Source organism: Oculina patagonica, chromosome 13 (assembly GCF_052425735.1).
Source record: "Oculina patagonica isolate OP01 chromosome 13, crgOcupat, whole genome shotgun sequence".
Lineage (NCBI taxonomy): Eukaryota > Metazoa > Cnidaria > Anthozoa > Scleractinia > Oculinidae > Oculina > Oculina patagonica.
Window position 1 is genome coordinate 35,227,398 of NC_135770.1, and position 17,871 is coordinate 35,245,268.

Here is a 17,871-nt window from a genome sequence, read left to right on the forward strand (position 1 = left end):
ACCAGATGTTTAATTGAAGGAAGGTAAGGAAATTTTTTAAGCAGATGCCCTTTGAAAGTGGTTTTTTGGGGCCCGGAAAAATTTTTTTTTTTTTTTTTTTTTTTCCCATTAAAAAAAAAATTTTAACTTTTTTATAAATTTTTTAAAATTTTATAAAAATATATAAAATTTTTTTTGTTGGTGTATCCGGACATATATCCGAACGTCTTCACGCAAATTTATAAAGCTTTGTTGGGTCGCCATTTGTCTTCGGGGGACATGTTGGCCCCCGTGTTTGAGAGAAATTGAATTTTTTTTTAGCGGTTTGTTTAAATTTTAAACTTTTTTTTATTATAAAAAAAAAAAATTTTAAAAAATTCGCGCTTGAAAAAAAATATTTAAAAAAATTTTCAAAAAAAAAAAAAAAAATAACCTCTTCTGACCTGACCCATGCTATAACACCCCTAGCCAATTTGCAAGCTAGATCGAGCACCCCAGCTATAACACAAAAGACAGGCACAATTTTATTGTGAAGCAATTTTTAATTGTCTTCCAGTTAAGGCGCTTTGACATCATAGGATGCCTTAATTCACTAAAACTCCACATGTCCAGACTCGGCTTAATTGCAAAAAGGTACTAAAACTGAGGTTCCCCTGGTTAAAACACACTCCACACCTCTCCAGGTCTTTACATTCACAGTTGTCCGAGCAAGAGCCAGTTGCTCTTCTAGGAAGGTCCAAATTCCAAACGTTTATATATTTACAGAAAAAATGCATTAAGTTAAAACCTTCGGTCATTTGCATAAAAATTTAAAACAGTTCTTAAGCAACTGCAAGTGCAACAATTAATTAACTCCATGACTCTGGAACCAACTGATATCTCAGCTTACCTTATCCAACACAACCTACAATAATTTACTGTAATTTCAATGTCTTAATCATCAACAAATACACTGACCCACTGGGCCCGCTGAATAAAAATAGTGAATGTTCTTTTGTGCCTTGCTCCTACCAAGCAAATGTTTCTGTAGATAACCCGGATTATTCCCATCAAATAGCTCATTCACACAAGAAATAACTAATCTTCCCAGTGCACTTGTAATTCCATTATGGTAATTTTCACTGTTTAATGGAACCCAATGTCAGCAAACATTTAAGCACAAAATATGATTTTTTTTAGTAAGCTAGGTGTAACTGGGCTGCGAGTAAAAAATCTCTATGAAAATGCATGTTTTTTAAAGTCCTTTTTTCAGACATGGCCATATAGCGACTCTTGGTTTGTTTAACCAGTGCATCATGCTCTTTAAATGCATTCCAATACTCATTTGTGTGGAAGCCATTCGAAAACCACTCTTCCATTCCTCCTCCAATAAAATACTTCCCAACTGTACCAAACTCATTGCTTAACAGCTGCATAAATTTCCTGGACCAGATGTGACTTTAAATTACCAGCAAATCCTCTCTAACGAAAATTTTACAGTTCTGTCAATAAAGGCAGTGTCTGTCCACAAGGCAAATGTTCCTTCACCGAACCAGCAGAGCGAGGACTGGTAACCACTCCCATCAACCTTTGTGTTGCTATTCCGTGCTATCTGTCAGTGTCTGGATTATAATTTATCACACTCAGGACCTGTCCAACTCCCTTGGTATGCCCCTCCCTGAAGAAGATCCTTGATCCTTGGCGAATGTACTCAGGCTGTTTAATGAACCTGAATCGTACTTTTGCTCTTTGGCCAGTTCTCAAGGAATCCTGCAAAAAAGTTAAAGGACTTTTAACAACTTGATGTGGGGCCATTCTAAGACACATTGTCATTTGTCGCTGTGTAAAACTTTATGAAAGGTTATGTTTTGTGTTGTAGGTAAACCCCAGTTGTGGTCAGGTCACCCTAACAATTTTCGGTACCCAATTGTACTTCTGGGTGGAGGAGTTTAGAGGTGTCTTGCTCCAAGAACACAACGCAGAGACCAACGACCAGGGCTTGAACCAGGGATGTTGCTAAGGACCGGCTGCCGGCTAATTTCACCGGCTGAAAGAGAACTTAAATCTGGCTGAAATTTCACATACAAACAGATATTTAGTTAGACTTTTGGAGCTGCCAAGGCCAGAAAAACCAGCTGGGCTTGTTGATGAGCTGGCTTAGTATTTTCTTAGCTACATCCCTGTTGAACCCAGACTGCTCAATCCTAAATCCAAGCACTAACCATAAGGCCCCTCCCAGTGTTATCAATGAAGCATGTTTAAATTAATTGTTCTTTTGTACCTTGTTCATTTCCTCGATAACTGCTGTCTGAATGACGTTTCCTATGTAGACAGTGGCTTGGAAACGCTTGCTTATTGATGTAGTATGAAACAGAAGAAACACATCAGCCCAGAATCCCAAGCAGGAACAAGGCTTTTGAACAGGATCTGTGAGAACCATGCCCTGCAACAAATACAAGACAGTGAAGCACTTTTTTGTGTTCTGCCTGGTAAGGACCCAATTACAGACACGACTCCAAACAATCAACCGTCAGATCTCAAGTCTTACACACTTTACAAACCACTTGGGTTACCATGCCTACACATCACTTTCAATAATATACCAACCATCCGCCCCCGGTGGACCGAGCGCATCACGTGAGAGCCCGAACGAGAGAAGAAACACAGTGACCGAGGACAGTGGAGAAGGCAGCAGGGAGTGCAGTCCCCAAAAGCCGGTATTGGTCCCAACTTGGAGGGTGTCTTAGCTGCAATAAATTTCTTTCTAGGCCAGGAGAAGGTAATAATTATGTCAAATATACCTTTGGTAACAACATATTAAATATTTTGTCTCTAGAGGTCTGTTGTAACTTACTCGTCTAAGTAGACTCCTATCAATTCCACTGATAGCAACAGATGCAGCCTGGCCTGCACGGACCACACGGCAGGCGGCTCGGTTTCTTTTTACTGACATGACAGTCACTGGTCGGAAGTGTCCATCAGCTGAAGGACCTAAGAGAAGTTGATCTCCCTCGCGTAATACACCCCTGAAGAAACAAAATGGATGCCAGAACTTAAAGGCAAGTAACTGCCTCTTCTGAAACAGCATTAATTAAAAGCCAACAATAAAATAAAGCAAATTTTTAACAAAAAGTAAACAATAACATATTAATATAATTGAAAATACTGGAACCAGTATTGTTTGGTATTGAACGTTTATGAAATAAAAAGTTTTTTTTTTTTAAAAATTTTTTTTTTTTTTATTTTTTTTCTCAGCAGCTTTAAATAAAAAAAAAAAAAGAAAATTGTTTCTACATATGTTGCAACAAAAACAAAAAAGTGTAAAAATCAATGCACAACTTCTATCTAAATTGATCAATTCTCAATTAAGCTCCATCGATGGAACGTCAGTTAAAGATCACAATTTTCTGTTCTTATCTCTACCTATATTGTAAAGTGGAAATATGGGCAAATGGCCTACAGCTCATGCTCTTTACTGCTGTTTCAATGTTTCACAAACTGTCACCCTTTATCAATCAGAATATAAAGTTTCTATTGGCTATTATTTGAAAAACTTGCCAAATAAAAAATGTAAGAGAGTCTTGCACCAGCAACAAAATCATTGTCATTTGAAAGAGGATCAACACTTACCTCTCCAAAGTGCCACCAACAACAGGACCAGTACCCGGAACATTGAATATTTCATCAACCTGAAAACACCAAAAGAAATACATTATATATGCATTTAATAATAAATGTACAACAACAATGGCATACAACATCAAATAGATAGAAAATACTCATCCACTGAAAAGAGATCAATGCACATGAATTGCATGTGCTAAAAATTAAATTAGTTATGATGCAAATGTATGTGCAGAGCTTCACAGTTTATTGGGACCATTACGAGTGTTGCTCGCACAAGAAAGTTTTCTATGTATCAGAATGACAAAAGCTGTGTCATACATTAGATTTTTGGAACCATACATACACACTCCTGATCTGTATTCCGTAAAATTCCAGTTATAAGCCCCCCCCCCTCCCCGCTTATAGGCCCATCTACCTGGAAAGAAAAAAATACATTCGATTATAACCCCCCCCCCCCCTGGATATAAGCCCCCATCTGCCGGATGACAGTACTGAACAGGGCTAAATGTTGCTTTATTATGCGTTTTTAACTTAATACTGAATTTCGATCAGCACTCTGGTAGTGGCTTGTTTCGAAACGTTTTTTTATATTCCGCTGGATATAAACCCCTCCGCTTATAAGCCCACCCAAAACCCCTTATGAAGTTGTATAAGCCCAGGGCTTATAACCGGACTTTTACGGTTTTAGTTTGTGAACATCTCCAGGGTTAATGCACAATGACAATAGCCATTGAATTTAAAAATTTACATCCCAATCGACACCCTACTGGTCAAAAGAAAACAAAGTGATACAAACCTGATACTCTGTACATTCTTGGGCTAGTTTTTCCTGATCCATGGGTGATCGAGCTGGAGGGACAAGATTTAAAAATTTCCTGACAAGATTCAGATTCTCACCAGTTACACAGGACACAGTGAACACTGGTGTTACTCTAAGGTTGAAAGAGAAACAAAAGTTATTATCCACAATAAATACATTTATTATTGTTTCTGGCTTTAACAGAACGCTAAGAAACAGATTCATGGTTAAATGACAGAGGAAACACGAGTGATGTTAAAATTTAACTGGGAATTTTTTTCCAACAATGCAATAGGTCACATCTGTTGTCTATTACTTTTTTCTTCTTCTCTTTTCTTCTTCTCCTTTTTTTTTTTTTTTTTAAAATATTATAATTTTATTCTTTTATCCCCCCAAGCCCTTCCATAATAAAAATTTTTGCCTGTCTCTTATTGAGTGGTAAAATTTCCATCAGACTTGTAATCACTCAGTTATGTAGACAGTTTTTATCAAGTTCAGAAGATCTTGGGTTCAAAGCTTTCTTTGGAGAACAGAAAAGTCCCCTGGTGACATAGAAGCAACTGGAAGTCTATTAAAAGGAAATTAGGGTATGCTTACTGGTTAGAGGTGAAGTTAGTTGCAGCGACTATAACATCATCTTCTGTTTTGACGACCACTGGCACCTTTTTACAGCAAGGAGATTTTAAAACTCGATCAAGCACTTTCAGGGTCCGTTCAACCATTGCAGGTAAACAGATGTCGGTCTTGTTTACTATTACAAAGGTTGGTACTTTCAGAGCCATGGCCAGGCCCAAATGTTCTTTTGTAGTTCCCACTAAACATGAATGAAAAAAATGCCAAGTCAGCACTTTAAGTTGCCTTAGTTTAAAAATGTGTCTTTCTTCAGAGGTAAGGTAAGTCTGTGTTCAAGCCTAGAGGCCCATCAGACCAGCGCTTATCCTGGTTTTGTAGCATGAAGCGACTAGGAGTATTTATACTCCCTCCTGGATGGGACGCTAGTCCATTGCAGGGTTACCCCTCAGCAGTAAATTCACCGGTACCCATTTATACATAGGGCCAGTTGTTCAGGGTGGTCCTCGTTTTCCTGGGTGGAGAGAGGCACGATGAGTGTAAAGTGTCTTACCCAAGAACACAACGCAGTGCGCTGGCCAGGGCTTGAACTCGGACCACTCGATCCCAAGTCCAGGGCACTAACCATCAGGCCACCTCGAGAGTCATGAATCAATAAATGAACCCCTTACCTATACCAGCATTTGCAGCAATGACCAACATAGCAAAATCTGGAGAGTGACCAGTTAGACCAAATATTGTTGTTCTCAAGTACTTGTGGTGTCCAGCCAGATCTATAAAAGTGATCAGTTTAGATGACTGTTCGCAAATGTCCTCTGCTGTCCGAGATTCACTATAGTTGATAACCTACAAGAAAAAAAACATTTTCCTTATTATTATGTCTTGTCTGTAACTGTGCTTACGTTGTGGGTGGCTCCTCCTAAAATGGTATAGGATTTAACACAGCTGAAACCAATTGTGGAATTAAACGCATTTTAGGTATCCTACTGATGAACGGTTACAGCAATTAGATATTTACAGGAGCGCCATTACGTTCATGGTCTGTTCCTTTAGAATCCGAAGATACGATTATTAGTATAAAGATTAAAATTTCAATTGCCAAACCTGGAGTAATCTACAATTCTTTCCTACCTGGACAAGTCTAATTTACAATCTTACATCTAGAACTTATTGACTTATGTACAAACCTCTCCTTTGCTGTTAAATCCCAGTATTTCATGGCTGATACTTGACGTTCTTCCTGTTTGAATTTCATGCAGATGTCTGAACAGGTTCAATCTTGCTCTTCCACGACCATTGTCCAATTCGTCATGTGTCAAGACACCGAGTAATGTACTCTTTCCAGCATCAACATTCCCCAACACGGCAAGTCTTACGTCAATGAACTGAAAAGACATTGAACAAAAAAAATTGTCAATTGAGAACAACCTAGTTAGTGACCCCTTAATACTGCTTGTCATTTTGTGTGATCAATAAAGTTCTTTAGTCTTTAGGATGCTATAATTATATTTAATTTATTACTATTTTTATGGTTAGCCTAGTATTTTAAAATGCCTTGTCTACATTGTTTACCATTCAGAGTCATTCCCACAAAATTACAGACTATTTCATAAAGAGGATGTTCTGTAGGATGTGTGCATATAAACTTCTACACCAAACTCAGATTGGAAGGAGAGTTGATAAGAGTGAAGGATGAAGGATTTGGACAAGAGCATCTACTATTATTAGACTGAGTGTGGATCAAACAAGCTGGCATCACTTGCCTGTCCCAAGTGAGGTACTCCCTATAGCAGAAGGAAATAAATTAGACTCTGACTTATAAAATAACCATTTTGCTATACATACTCCCTATAGTACCCTGTGGGGAGGCTTCGTCCAAAAGGGGTACCTCTTTTAGGCCATTAGTATATAAATGAGGGAATTATATGACAAGGACAGTTGATTCATATAGGCATGTTTTAAGGGGTTTATTCAAGTGAAAATGTATTAAAAGAGATGAAATATCCCCTTGGAAGGTATTTAAAAATGATACCATTATCAATCACGGGTACAAGTAAGGGTTACCCTTTCTGTTGAAAATGGTATTTAATTAAGGGTAAGGGTTTGGACCTCTGGGCAGAGCCTCCATGTATTTAAAAGTTTTAATTACAACCCAACCCCTTTTTCCTGTTCCTTTAAAGGCATTAGAGGGGGCCCCCCCCCACTCAATCTTAAGGCTGAGTTATCAGGTAGTAACAAAACTTTATTTACCTGTTGATCATCTGGCACTCGTCGGACAAGAACTTCTGCTACCTGTCTACCAGGACCATCACTAGCAACTTCCACAACATGGCGTCGTAACAATGTGGTATGAGCCCCTAACTTGGACGCCATGACATTGAGTGTGTTCAGAGAAGAGTCCAGCTCCTCTCTTGTGAGACCTACAAACATGCCATTGTCTTCAACACCAATCTCGTAAATTGCTTCTCCATCACCTTCCTGAAGGCGCCACTTCATTTGGGTGACCAGGTGCTCGAGGCGAGAAGGTGAAGGGTTTACAAGCTTCAGCTGCCATGGAAATGAAAAACATTCATTTAGTAACAGCCTTGTTAGAGTCTTTTATATAAAGAAAATGTTCCCAATGTCAGGTAACCCTCTTCCTGACAACCTTGTTAGGCCACATAAACAAGTGTTTTTATGAAGTTGTCTTGGGCTACAGGCTAAACAAAACATTGCAAAAAATGTATCATGTGTCCTCCCTGGTGGAGGGGAACAGGGGGCAGGAGCCCGGGAGAAAAGGAGTGGGAGGCGGGAGAAAAGAGCTTGGGAAGCGGGATTCTTAAGCTGGCGTCAACTGGGAGAATAAGAGTAAAATTTATCATTTTTTTATATTTCACAATAGCTATAGGGCAAAAAGGAGGGGACCATTACGGAAAAGTGGGTGGAAAGTGGGAGAAAAAGGTACAGGAGGCGGAAGGTTCAGCCCCCCTCCCCTCCCTGAATAAACTCTGGTGGACAGACCAAAAAAGTGTGTATATCGTAAAAGATATTTAACAACCATTCACCGAAGTGGAGGTGGCTAGTGGTGGATATTTTTAACAAGCCTCAAAGCAGGGTTCGGCCCTATCCCTCACCTCAGGACAAGGAACTACTCGGTAAGCTGCAAAGCCAGGAGGAAAATATAAACCACCATTAGCCACCAACACTGAGATGAATTAGTCGTTTAAGTATTAACATTATACTAAAACAGTGAGAAAATAAAGTCCGAAAGGATGATTTTTGATTAGTTTATTCCTGTCAAAGATTACAATTTTCTTGTGTGTGTTGCTCAGAGGTGAATAGCAAAGGATATTCGGAGTTTGAGTAGCCAATAAGCGTGTGCCAGCATCGCTATCCACTGTGTTAGTATATACTAAACACATTATTGTTTATATTCTTACCCCTACCATTAGGTTGGGATCACCCTTGGCCACCCTGGGATCACCCTGCTTTCCTTTGCTCACCAAGCCAAGTTTACAGTATTTTATTTGATTAGTTTTCATAAATTACTATTTATTTTTTTAAAAATGTTTGAGTTCGCATAATCTGTAACTTTCCTCCTTTAACGTGTATGCGTTCACACTCCCTTCATTATTCACCACTTATCTTGTAAGATGGCGTGACTTTGTGCATGAAAAGCTTTTAGTATCTACGTATCTTGAAGCTTTCCATACAAGTCAGTCCTATTAATTTTGTTTTCTGTTTCTAACCCAAAATCCATGACAATTTCATGGTCTTTTCAGTAGGGATCATTTGTTGCCAGGGCAGAATTTTATAAGCTTAAGATTTAACATATTCAAAGCTCAAAGGTCCCCGAGACCAAAACAATGCCACGAAGCCAAAACTCACACTTAAAACTAAAATGCTCTGACCCAAACGGGAAGCAAAATATCAAGTTTAATACAATAAGCATTCTAAAAAGAGAATATTTTCCAGAACAATTGCTTCCGCCTTACATATATTTTGTGCATATCTTAGCAGCGATAAACAGGGAAAACGATGTTCGGGATAGTCGGTTATTTTTTTTTCCCGCGCAAGCGTTAGCGACTTTATGGCCTGTTTTAGCTCGGAAACTGCAATTTACCAAATCCGTTCTGATTAACTTACCTTATATTCCACATTTCCTTCTTCAACCTGCACGAGATCAAAAAACAGAAGTTAATTTAACGGACAGAAATCCTGGAAAAATTGGCGCAAAGTTCAGTGTTTACCTCCGGTGGCAGGCACTCTGGCATAGACGCCCGGGCAGTTTGGGTCCCACTTCCTGAGGGCGTTTCGAACAAATGTATAAAAGATTCCATTTTAGATGTAGATATGTTGTTAACAAACGAAATTCACAATTCGAAACCATCGCAATCTTGCTAGGGCGGCATTTTTCGATCTGGTGAATCGTGTCACTTTCTTTGTTGATATTTAGCCCGGCTGGCTCATGACACCACCAGCCTGCGGTATTTCATCAGAAAAGGACCCGGATATGGACTGCTGCCGAGCTTATTAGTGACGTCACAAAGGTAAGTGGAAAATCAACGAATGACTTGAAGCTTTTGAGGACATGTTAGGACTTGAGATTTGCGTAAATTATTGTTGTTATATTTTTGCACCCGTTGCATCACAAAATATGGGGTATTTCATCAGAAAAAATTCGGAAGCTTTAGAACCAATTAGGATCTTTTGTCATTGTCTCTCAACTTGCGTAAATAAATGTTGCTTTATTTGTGCACCCGTTGCACCTCAAAATATGATATTTCATAAGAAAAAAATTCGGAATTAATATAAATGACCAATAATTATGTCACAAATTCTAGTATAGTGAAAGTGAACGAGGAGACAAGTTTTAACAAATTTGCCTTTGTAAAAATATAAAATAAGTGACCGGTCAAAATGAGGAAAATTTCAGGCGACGTGCTGACACGTGCAACAATGTTAGAACTGACGGCAAACAAGTTGATATTTGATAGTTGATACTTCAGAATACAGTTCTTTAACGAAAATGGGACGAGAGGGAGCTAGCCAAATCAAGTATTGATCAATCGCAGCTGCAATAATTTGGGTACAACTGCTGCAACTATTCCACAGTGTCCGTTTTCGATAAAATGTCAATATCCTCCGAACTATTTGAATTTTGATATATTACATACACTTCTTTTGCTTCGAGTTACCCCACTGTCGACAACAAAACAACTTATTTTCCATGAAAAAAAAATTAAAATGTAGAGAGAGGGCTGACAGGATTGCTGCGGGGGGGGGGGGGGGGGCACGCACCCTCAGAGCAGTGGTTTCTGGCGGGGGCAACGCCCCCGCCTCGTATGCACGGCCCTGGAGCTCGACCTGTTGCTAAGTTTTTAGTTTCCAAAGAAACTGTTGTGTTCCAACAATCGGCGGGCAAGGATAAAGGTAAATAAACTGCCGAAGAGAATTTGGAAGAGCTGACGTTTCGAGCGTAACAGACCGTAACAGTCGTATAAAAGTCCTTCGTCGGAAAAAGTGTGGTTCACCTATGGCATAGTTAAACGGTTCGCTTTATACGAGGGAATGAAAAACATAACAATCAGTCAGTCTCGAAATTCTTTATTTGTGCATTTCTTTTATTGATGACAAAATCTGACTGTCATTCAAAGGAACGATTCTGAACTCAGAGCAACAGCGGAATACATAACACATAAAAAATAGCAAAAAACAAGAACGCGACAAAAGGTTAAATTAGTAGGTCTTTATTTTCCAAAGCAGGAGTAGAACACCCGTAGGAGTACAAGTCCTGCGCGTGACGATTTAAAAAAATTTTTGCTTGATTTTTTACCAAACAAACGAGAGTACATAAAAAGGGTGCTAAAGAATTGTGAAATTCACCCTTCTGGTGGCTGTCTGGGGTGATTAACGGGACAAGAACAAACTGCTAACCCATGCTTGCGAAGGTACTCAAAACATCATTTAATTGAACACACGGTCCGGCAGGCGTCCAAGCTGCAGTTTTAGGTGACTAGAGCTTAGCAAGGCTTTAACTGAACTAAGACTAAGGATCACGAGCTTACATTGTGAGTCTGACGTAATAAAGGAATTACACAATTGTAAAAGTCCAACATACAGGCATTACGCAACGTAAAGATATGGTACAAAGTACATTTCTGAGTTGTGCGTAAATCCTAGCGTAATAGAATGTTGATCGCGACGTATTGCAGTCTAAGTTTCAAACCCAACTTGTATATTGTGATTACGCGAATGAAGACCATTTACAGAGCCAATAATTACGAAGGCTAAGAGCAATATGAACCAATCAGAACTCAAAGCAAAAATATGCACATTTCAGAATTAACAAGTGGTAAGCGCGGGAAAGTACGTACCCAGTGGAATGGCGGGGAAACGTACCCAGTAATTGATAACTAGCGCGGGAAAATCGGAGTAAACCAATTTACGGTTGCTTTTGCATCTGATTGGCTGAGATTTAATATCTTCGCTGTGATTGGTTACAGTACATTGTGCCAGGTTAATAAAAAGCTTAAACGAATGCTCTATAAAAATATATGCAAACTTTACTGACTCTTTACTCTGTTAATTTGTTTTTTAAAAGAAAATATCTTAATCAACTTTCAACTTTCTGCAACCATTAAGTTTCAGTGACTACCATCATATCAATACCTTACAAGCCTTCGCTATAAATTCAAAGCGAGAGTACCGTACGATTACGCCCCCGCGTGACCCTGAGATCGAGCCCGGTCCAAGCAAGATCGACAACAGACTGGCAACCTACAGCTAACCCGATACGGGGGCCACCCCCCGAGACCGGCCGGACCCGGCGTTAATCGAGAAAATACGTATTAAAATATATTAATCGTTTTTGTCGGCAGCAAGTTTGTTCTTGAGCGCTCGGTCACGTTTCATCCTACGCATAAAGGAGTCCATTGCTTTACGACAACACCTCCATACAAGATCCCTGTCCGATGGTGAAGTACGATAAACCTTGAAGACAATGTCTTTGATTATTTCTACTCTGTTAGGATCCACCCGATCTTTTCCTCTAGCTCCTGATATATTTTTACCTTCTAGTTCCTCTAGCGTAAACAGCTCGCGCATCAATCGCACAGCAAAGTTCATTGTAGAAGTGGACTTCGCCTGCATAGCGATGATATTGTCACGCGATATGGGGAAGTTTAAATCTTCAGGCAAAGTATTTTCCGTTATTTTTGCCATTTTACGCTGTAATACACGGCCTTGAGTTGTGGACATACCAGGACGTACACTGGAAGTGTTTGAAGAGATAATCGTTTTGGCAGTTTCGGCGCTTGGCAATTCCATCACGGTGTCTGCATCTCCCTTGTTTTTCGTCGTTGTGCCATTCAAGTGGGTTTCTGCCAAACTTGCATTTGATTGGCTTTCCATCGTGAAGGCACTTGACTGGGTTTCCATCGCCGTAGGGTTAGACTGAGGTACATTTGCGGTGGTGTTTGCATCTGATTGATTTGCCATCATGGTGGCATTTGACTGGGTTTCCATCGCCGTGGGGTTAATAGACTGAGGTACCATCTGCGGTAGCAGGTGTATTTGATTGATTTCCTGTCATGGTGGCATTTGACTGGTTTCCTTCATTCAGCTGGTTTACTACCAAAGTTGCATTTGACTGATTTCTTATCATGGTAGAATTTGATTGGTTTCCAATTATGCCGGAATTAAACTGGTTTCCTATCACAGAAGCATTTGATTGGCTTCCCACCCGAGCAGCGTTGAACTGGTTTCCAGTGACAGCAGCATTTGACTGATTACCACCGATGACAGCGGCGTTTGACTGGTTTCCCATCATAGAGGGATTCAGCTGGTTTTCCATTTTGAGTGCAGCATTTGATTGAGCTCCTATCATTGCCATAATCTGATCTATCTTGTGCTCCATTCTCAACAACACAGGCAGTATCAACCCAAATTTGTCATCTTGAAGAGCACTAAGTAAGCTCAAGGTGGATGATTGGGGGGCTGCCAAGGAAGACGGAACACCATGTTGAAGAGGAGTTTGCAGTGTACTGTTTACCACTGGTGGAGGAACAAAATTGGGAGGCATCATGCAAATTGGGCAAATGATGCTGAAGATGGGTTGCTCTCAAAAGATCCAGGGTGTGAAGGGTGAGCTACAGCTTGTTGAGCCTTAAGCAAGTTATGTGAAGGGTGTGCCACTGTTTGTGGAGGTTGAGGTGCAACTTGGAGAACAGTTTGTGGAAGCTGAACTGATGCTTGTGAAGGCTGAAACACAGTTTGTTGAGGATGAAGCATAGTTTGTGGGGGCTGCAGAATTGTTTGTGGAGGATGAGCTGCTGTGTGTTGAGGGTACAGCATTGTTTGTGGGGGCAGAGATGTTGTTTGTGGAGGCTGTATTAGCAACTGTGAAGGTTGAGGTGCTTGTGAAAGGTGAGACACCATTTGTGGTGACTGAGGTGTTGAACGTTGATGTTGCAGAGGATGGGGTGCTCCGTGTGAAGGGTGAGGCAATATTTGTTGTGGCTGAGGTGTCACTCTTTGAGGATGCAGTTCTGTTCGTGGAGGTTCCACTGCTCCTTGTAAAGACCGAAATACTGTTTGTGACGGCTGAAGCGATGTTTGTTGAGGCTGCAGTACTATTTGCGGAGGCTGAGCAGCTCCTTGTAAAGGTTGAGATACCATTGGTGACGGCTGAGACAATGTCCCTTGGGGCTGTAGTTCTGTTTGTGGAGGCTGGGCAGCACCTTGTGAAGGTTGAGGGACTGCGTGTGGCAGCTGTGGAGCTGTAAGTTGAGGATGTACTTCTGCTTGTGGAGGCTGAAGTGCTGCTGCTGCTGCTGCTGCTGCTGGGGGCTGCAGTACAGTGATGGGAGGCTTAGGCCCTGCTTGTAAATGCTGATGTGCTGTTTGTTGTGGCTGAGATGTTGCTGGTTTAGGCTGCAGTTCTGTTTGTAGAGGCTGTGGTGCTGAAAGCTGAGACAACCTTTGTGGAGGCTGTGGTGATACTTGCGAATGCTGCAGTGTTGATTGCAAAGGCTCCCTGGCTGCTTGTAGTTCCTGAGGTTTTGTTTGTGGAGGCTGCAGTACAGACTGAGTGATAGGCGGCTGAGGTGCTTCTTCTGGTGGCTGCAGTACTCCAGATCGTGAAGGCTCCCTCACTGCTTGTGGATGTTGAGATGCTGTTTGTGGAGGCTGCAGTACAGTGATAGGGGACTGAGCTGCTGCTTCTGGGAGCTGCAGTACTGATTGTTGGGGCAGAGGTTCTATCTTTGAGGGAAACTGTTGGTTTGAAGGTTCAGTCATTGTGATAACCTAATAAAATATTAATAAAAATAAAGTGTGTCAGTCTGCTGCAAAATATTAGAGGGATTGATATTGGGCTGAAGAACGTCAGGGGGGGGGGGGGGTTCAATTTCATGTCTTAGCAAAAAGGCATGTATACCAGTAATATAATTTTGTCGCACTGAGTTTAGTTAAAGATTAAACTAATCTTTTTGCAATCTTTCATGTGGATATCTGTTTGAATTTGAATAAGTTACATTGTGTTGTTCCGGTTTTAGCTCTTATTTATAGATTTTAATTGTATCATGATATAATATATATCTAGTGTTAGGACCTCTATGTAAACCACTTTTAGTGATAGAGCTTCCTAATAAAAGATTGTTATTATTATTAAGATATTTATGCCCCTTCCGCAGAAGGTTTTTCGGTCTGAATCCCCTCCTCACCCCTCTTAAGCTCCATACTTTGCTTTCAAAATTCTGGCTTTTGAGACTGCCCACCCCCTCGGAGGTGGGTATGGATCTTTTCTGGAACTGCACGTTATTTCAAGACTGGGCAATTGAGAGAACCAATAACTAAAATCAGCCAATCAGAGTGCTTTTTGCAGGTCCTATATTTTGAAGTATTTGACCAGGAAGTTTCTATAGCTCTTTTTCAAGTTGTGGAATAAATTTCGTATTAACAAAGCTCGGGACATAGCAGGGTCGGCCAGGGGGTAAGTGGTAACCATAACCAAAACCTGATCCAGAACCCAAAATTTCCCTCAAACATGAAAAAAACAAATTGGGACGAGTACTTAACCCAAGGCCCAAAGCCTACCCATTAAAATTGCCCTGAACCGAACCCAAAAACCCGGCCGACCCTGACATAGCGCCCCTTGGTCTTTTCTGTGTGGACATTGTTCCTTGTGACCGGTACTGCCCTTAATAAAGCTACTTATAATACTGGGCATATATATTTTATTGTTATTATCAGACTCCACTTCATGGAGTTACTCTAGGAAATTGGTTAAATAGGTTAGCTCTCCTGACAATGCGCAACATAAGTTACAGTTCAAAGTCTGGATTTTCAAGAAATAAAACTGTTAAATAATAAATTTTTTAGGAATTTCAGTCCGTGAAGAAATTTGTTGGTGTCAGCTTTGACTAGTCATATTTTATATTTTAACCCATCCATTAAGCTTGTCAAATGTATCAAGAGTGATAAAAAATGTGGTAAATAAAATACAGTAAAATGCCTCATAGGATAATTATATTAAAATTATATATTGGCAATAATATAGTGGTATTTTTGAGGTCATGATGAAGACAGCTTTATTTACACCTTAACCTGCGATCAGGCTTTCTTTTTCGCGGCGGAGGGAAGGAGAAAAAAAGGAAAGCCTGATACAATTACTTGTCAAGTCGTCTGCCGCCCCCTAATTAAAATATCTGTCAACGTCGTCGAGAATGTCTGCGATGCCATCAGATAAGCGTAATTAGCGCCTTCAAATTATATTTTTACTCTCACAAACATGTGTTTAAATTACCCTTTTTGAACGAGCTGATCGGATGGTTTTTAAAATTTGTTTTGCAAAAGCTGATTTTGTGTAAGGCTCAGGTCAGACATTTCAAGGTCGTAGTTTTCGTTACTGGTACAATCGTCTGGCGTCTTTGGTGGTGTGATGTAATACTCTCTGACACCATTGGTGATAGATCATGCTCTTGCCAAATCCCGTCGGAAGCACCGCCAAAACATCTTTTCTTTCACAAACTATTCATCGAATACACTCCCTTTGTTCGTCTTTAAATGTTTTGTGCACAAAACTCTTGAGAGATTTTCAAAAAGCTAGAAGAACTCGCTTTCTACTTCATTCCACTCAACACCCGCCATGATAACAATCATCTACGCGCGATATTTTTGGACCGGAAATTAGACTTAAACTCAATTAGCCAATCAGGATAGAGTTCTAATGTTGCCTTTTGTTTTCTGACCAATCAGAAAAAAGTCCAGATTCTGGACTTTTTACAGACGACTCGACAAGTAATTGTATCAGGCGTTCTTTTTCCGTTGACCCCTCCGCCGCGAGAAAAATAACGCCTGATCGCAGGTTATCTACACCTCTATGTCACCTTTTCCTTACATACCCCCCATTGCCAACTCTCAACTCCCACTCTCTCTCATCAGGATCAACAAATCTTGTGGATTTATGGAGGAGAAAATACACAGGAAAATTCCAAATCAATTGGGTTTCTTGTTGCTCAGCTTTCATCATCATCATCATCATCTTCATCACCATCATTGTTGTTATCATAACTTGAATATTACAAATTAAAGGTAGGTCGAGGAGACCTCTAAGAAACCCCCAGGTCTTTCTTTGGCTGGTGGGATCTTTTTTCTTTTTTTTTTCGAGCCAGACTGAGCCATTTTTTTCCTTCACCCATATAAATTTATACACAAGAAGTTGCACATTTGTCTTCATTCTTAAAATTCAGATAATCTGCATCCACAGCCAATTTTTTGTTTGTCTAAGTTGTATTTTATTGTCTACATTAGAATGGCAGTACAATGTTCGCTAAGTAATGGTATGTGCAGTGGTGTGAGTATGACGAAAAAAACATGTTCAACGCACGCGAATGCAGACCTTTCACACGTGTATTTTGGCGCCATATTTAATAAAATGGCGGGCAAAGTACAGTGTTTCAGTAAAACGAGTTTCCAACGACGGCGCGCTCCCTCAACAAGTTTTCTAATAAGGAAATTTCAATGTAGACTTTTAAGTCATATTTCATGGTCAGGATTACCCCAGTCAATATAAAATACGCCACCTACAAAGCGCGTGAGCCGAACAATACAACCTCACCGCGACACGATCGCAAACTTCGTTTGTAAACACCACAAAACCGCGTTCGATTTGCCGCACTTTCTGCGATTAAACTGTGAAACAAACCTGAGCGACTGCTTTTCTTGGTCTTCCTTTTCTAGCTTTTCCCTTTCTCTTGCATCCAGCAGTTTGGTCCTGGGGAAATGTGAGAAGCAATTAGTTCGAAACAGCCCTTCGTTTGCGTTGCGAAGTTATCTGCAAGCTTTCCCTTTCAAAGTGATATTCGATCTCGTATTTAGCTGCCCCGAGAAAATTAATATTGTCTAATGCCCTCAAAGATATTTTCCTTACCGTGTCGTCCTGTTTTAGTTCTTCAAGGACAACTAGGTCTGACATTGCATGAAAATTTCGATAAACAGTATTTTCTCAACTGGGAGATTTTTATCGAAAGACGCGTTCAAGTTTCGTTCGTGGAAAGGAGCACATTGCTGACATTAGCCAATCACATTGTTTCATCGTGTGAAGGCTCGCGTGTTCCACGCGGGCTGATCACGCGGGACGGGAAGTTGCAGATGCAGCGGCCTCGGTTTCTGTTGTCTCAAATGTGCATGATACTTTTGAAGCGAAAATTTGAGTAATCCAAATTCCGAGCTGATGGGTACAAAACTTAATACTTTTTTAATTACTGTTCAGTTACAGGCAACCTGCGCTTTCAAGTGTACACGACCGGTTATGCACCAGTCAATGTTAAGCCCCAGGGTGGGGGGCTACCCACGGAAAATTGACTCAGCCAGCTTTACCCTAGCCTGAATTTCAGACATCCCTCTGTGCTCGCCTCCTCGAGGAGGCGAGCACA

At 40.4% G+C, this 17,871-nt stretch overlaps 1 protein-coding gene, 1 long non-coding RNA gene and 1 pseudogene across 3 annotated transcripts; all 3 read right to left on the bottom strand.

Moving 5' to 3' along the window:
* Nucleotides 1–501: 501 nt before the first annotated feature.
* Nucleotides 502–1,041, bottom strand: LOC144635724 (uncharacterized). Its single transcript, XR_013567407.1, has 2 exons — nucleotides 677–1,041; nucleotides 502–632 (listed from the first exon to the last, which is right to left on the bottom strand). It is a non-coding gene; the product is annotated as an uncharacterized LOC144635724 (long non-coding RNA).
* A 252-nt stretch (nucleotides 1,042–1,293) lies between these two features.
* On the bottom strand, nucleotides 1,294–9,449 carry LOC144634849 (GTP-binding protein 2-like). Its single transcript, XM_078493892.1, has 11 exons — nucleotides 9,184–9,449; nucleotides 9,080–9,106; nucleotides 7,205–7,501; nucleotides 6,142–6,339; nucleotides 5,626–5,800; nucleotides 4,982–5,198; nucleotides 4,382–4,517; nucleotides 3,589–3,647; nucleotides 2,813–2,984; nucleotides 2,240–2,401; nucleotides 1,294–1,728 (listed from the first exon to the last, which is right to left on the bottom strand). Exons 1-11 carry the CDS (start codon nucleotides 9,271–9,273, stop codon nucleotides 1,567–1,569), a joined length of 1,695 nt encoding a protein of 564 aa, XP_078350018.1. The 5' UTR covers nucleotides 9,274–9,449; the 3' UTR covers nucleotides 1,294–1,566.
* Nucleotides 9,450–11,790: 2,341 nt separating this feature from the next.
* LOC144637164 (uncharacterized) lies at nucleotides 11,791–17,465 on the bottom strand (annotated as a pseudogene). The gene is made up of 4 exons (XR_013567675.1): nucleotides 17,367–17,465; nucleotides 17,142–17,210; nucleotides 12,488–14,242; nucleotides 11,791–12,417 (listed from the first exon to the last, which is right to left on the bottom strand). The product of XR_013567675.1 is annotated as an uncharacterized LOC144637164 (transcript).
* Between the last annotated feature and the right edge of the window lie 406 nt (nucleotides 17,466–17,871).

Excerpts from the sequence above, each read along its gene's own strand:
- LOC144634849 (XM_078493892.1), bottom strand. The coding sequence starts at position 9,273 with ATGGAATCTTTTATACATTTGTTCGAAACGCCCTCAGGAAGTGGGACC. Across the intron at positions 6,340-7,204 it reads GAGTGCCAGATGATCAACAG|TTCATTGACGTAAGACTTGC; the intron begins GTAAATAAAGTT and ends ATGTCTTTTCAG. Across the intron at positions 3,648-4,381 it reads AAGAATGTACAGAGTATCAG|GTTGATGAAATATTCAATGT; the intron begins GTTTGTATCACT and ends TGGTGTTTTCAG.